The 1885-nt window shown below is 28.6% G+C and overlaps 1 protein-coding gene across 1 annotated transcript in view; it reads right to left on the bottom strand.

Annotated features, from left to right (window-relative positions):
- The window catches only part of LOC108573198 (guanine nucleotide-binding protein G(o) subunit alpha), a gene marked incomplete at its 5' end in the record, with an annotated part of 31360 nt that overhangs the window by 1238 nt on the left and 28237 nt on the right, over positions 1-1885 (bottom strand). Inside the window, one exon of the mRNA XM_017935588.1 lies at positions 1499-1652. Coding sequence (XP_017791077.1) covers positions 1499-1652 — 154 coding nt within the window. The remainder of the gene's footprint in view (positions 1-1498; positions 1653-1885) is intronic.

The raw sequence follows: 1885 nt of genomic DNA, 5'->3' as shown, positions 1-1885 counted from the left end.
TTAAATACTTAAATTAATTAAATTACAATGTTCAAATATTTAAACAAAATTTTTCTTAATAAAAGATCAACTTCCGTTTGCTACAGTTTCTTTCTTGATTTCTGGTGCACTATGATTTCCATAATTAATTCTATAAAAACGGATTCAATTTGCGGAGAATATGTGATATTCGTTGAATCGACGAATTATAAGTTAAATTTTGATTTTGACCAACTGGACAAAGTCTACTCGAAAGTTGTCAAAATTTATCCATACAATTAATTTAAATTTGCATTGGCAAATTTTTTTTACTAACAACGAAAATACGAATATAGATTTGTCGATTAAATTTGTACAGTTTTAATAAGTGGAAATTAACGTTTAAGGAGAACTTCTATGATCGAACAAGATTTTTTCACAACTTAAGTGTGCATTATCTAAAAATAAAGCTCGCGCATATCGAAATCTCAGAAGATGGATGACACACGATGAACGATACGTATTTAGATCAGTGTACCTCAAACAAGAGAATGTAACTTTCTTGTGGGGCGTGAAGGAATTCCAAGGACGGCAACAGACTACGAACTTTTTATAACAATGAGAACTTTCCGCGTTTATTTTTACACGGTATATAAGTTTCGATCGTTATTAACAGATGACGCTGCGATTCTCGAAGTTTCACTGTCCATTCTAATTTACCACAATATAAACACAGTGGTCCACAAATTATTGTATGGTGCAGATAGTTTGACAATTGTAAACATTTTTAGGTTTAATTCAGGATTTCATGTTCTTGTCATAATCGTCGAAATGTACGTTAAAATATATGCTGCAGTAATTGGATTATGTGTGAATTAAAAGTAAGGAATGAATTATATTATTTTATGTGGAATGATTATTGGTGATTGGTCTGTCAAAAAGTAGCAACCCTGTTCCCGTCGTGCATTGCACGGGAAAGATGGCGATCGATGAGTTTAATTAATTATTGATTTATAACATAGCAATGAAAATACTATGTTAGATTTTTAAAGTTTACGTTAGAAAGTTAGAAAATTTTTTGACAAAATTAATCAAATAGCTGTCAAATACAAATGTTATCTAAATAGTATCTACATTTATACAGCTATTTGGGGGTTATACGTTGCAATATGTGAAAACTGTACACTTAATAAAAAAAAAGTTTCAGTGTGAATATCAGAAAAAATAATCACATATAATTCTGAATACCTGTTAAATTCGTTACTTTAAAAAATAAGTTTTGGACTTGCAGTACATGTAGAACAAACCTGTAATCCTGATTTCTAAAAATATACTAATTTCAAAGAAAATTACATAATGTAAGGAGCAAATTTATTGCAAATTTTCAATAGATTTTCTTTAATTTTATTTTCGTTGTAACGATTATATGTAAAGATATGATAAAATAAAATTAATTTGAAAACAGAATACTGGTTAATCCTTATTTTATATTTAAGATATAATTCTTTTCGAACGTACATAGAAAAATGTAAATTCTTACCGGCATACTCGGGGAAACAAATGGTGAGGGGGGACTTGCGGATTTTCTCCTCGAAGAGATCTTTCTTGTTCAAGAACAGGATAATCGCGGTGTCGATGAACCATTTGTTATTGCAAATTGAGTCGAACAGCTTCAAGCTTTCTTGCATTCGATTCTGTAACAAATAATCATTACATGGACAATTGCAATAATTACTATTCTAAAGAAAAATAAATATTTTGTAAATTGAACAAAATAAAAAAATGTTTATATCATTAATACCTAAAGTAGTTATTAACAAGAAAAAATGTAGAAAAGAGAAGCAATTGTAACTTTCTAAAGCTATTTTATAAAATTACAACTTTGGCCTATATAAAAAGAAATTTCTTCGAAAGGCTATTTTTATAA

This window comes from Habropoda laboriosa, unplaced genomic scaffold (assembly GCF_001263275.1).
Source record: "Habropoda laboriosa isolate 0110345459 unplaced genomic scaffold, ASM126327v1 scaffold134, whole genome shotgun sequence".
In the NCBI taxonomy this organism is placed as follows: domain Eukaryota; kingdom Metazoa; phylum Arthropoda; class Insecta; order Hymenoptera; family Apidae; genus Habropoda; species Habropoda laboriosa.
The sequence above is the reverse complement of the archived record's forward strand: the minus strand, read 5'-3'. Positions and strand labels throughout refer to the sequence as shown.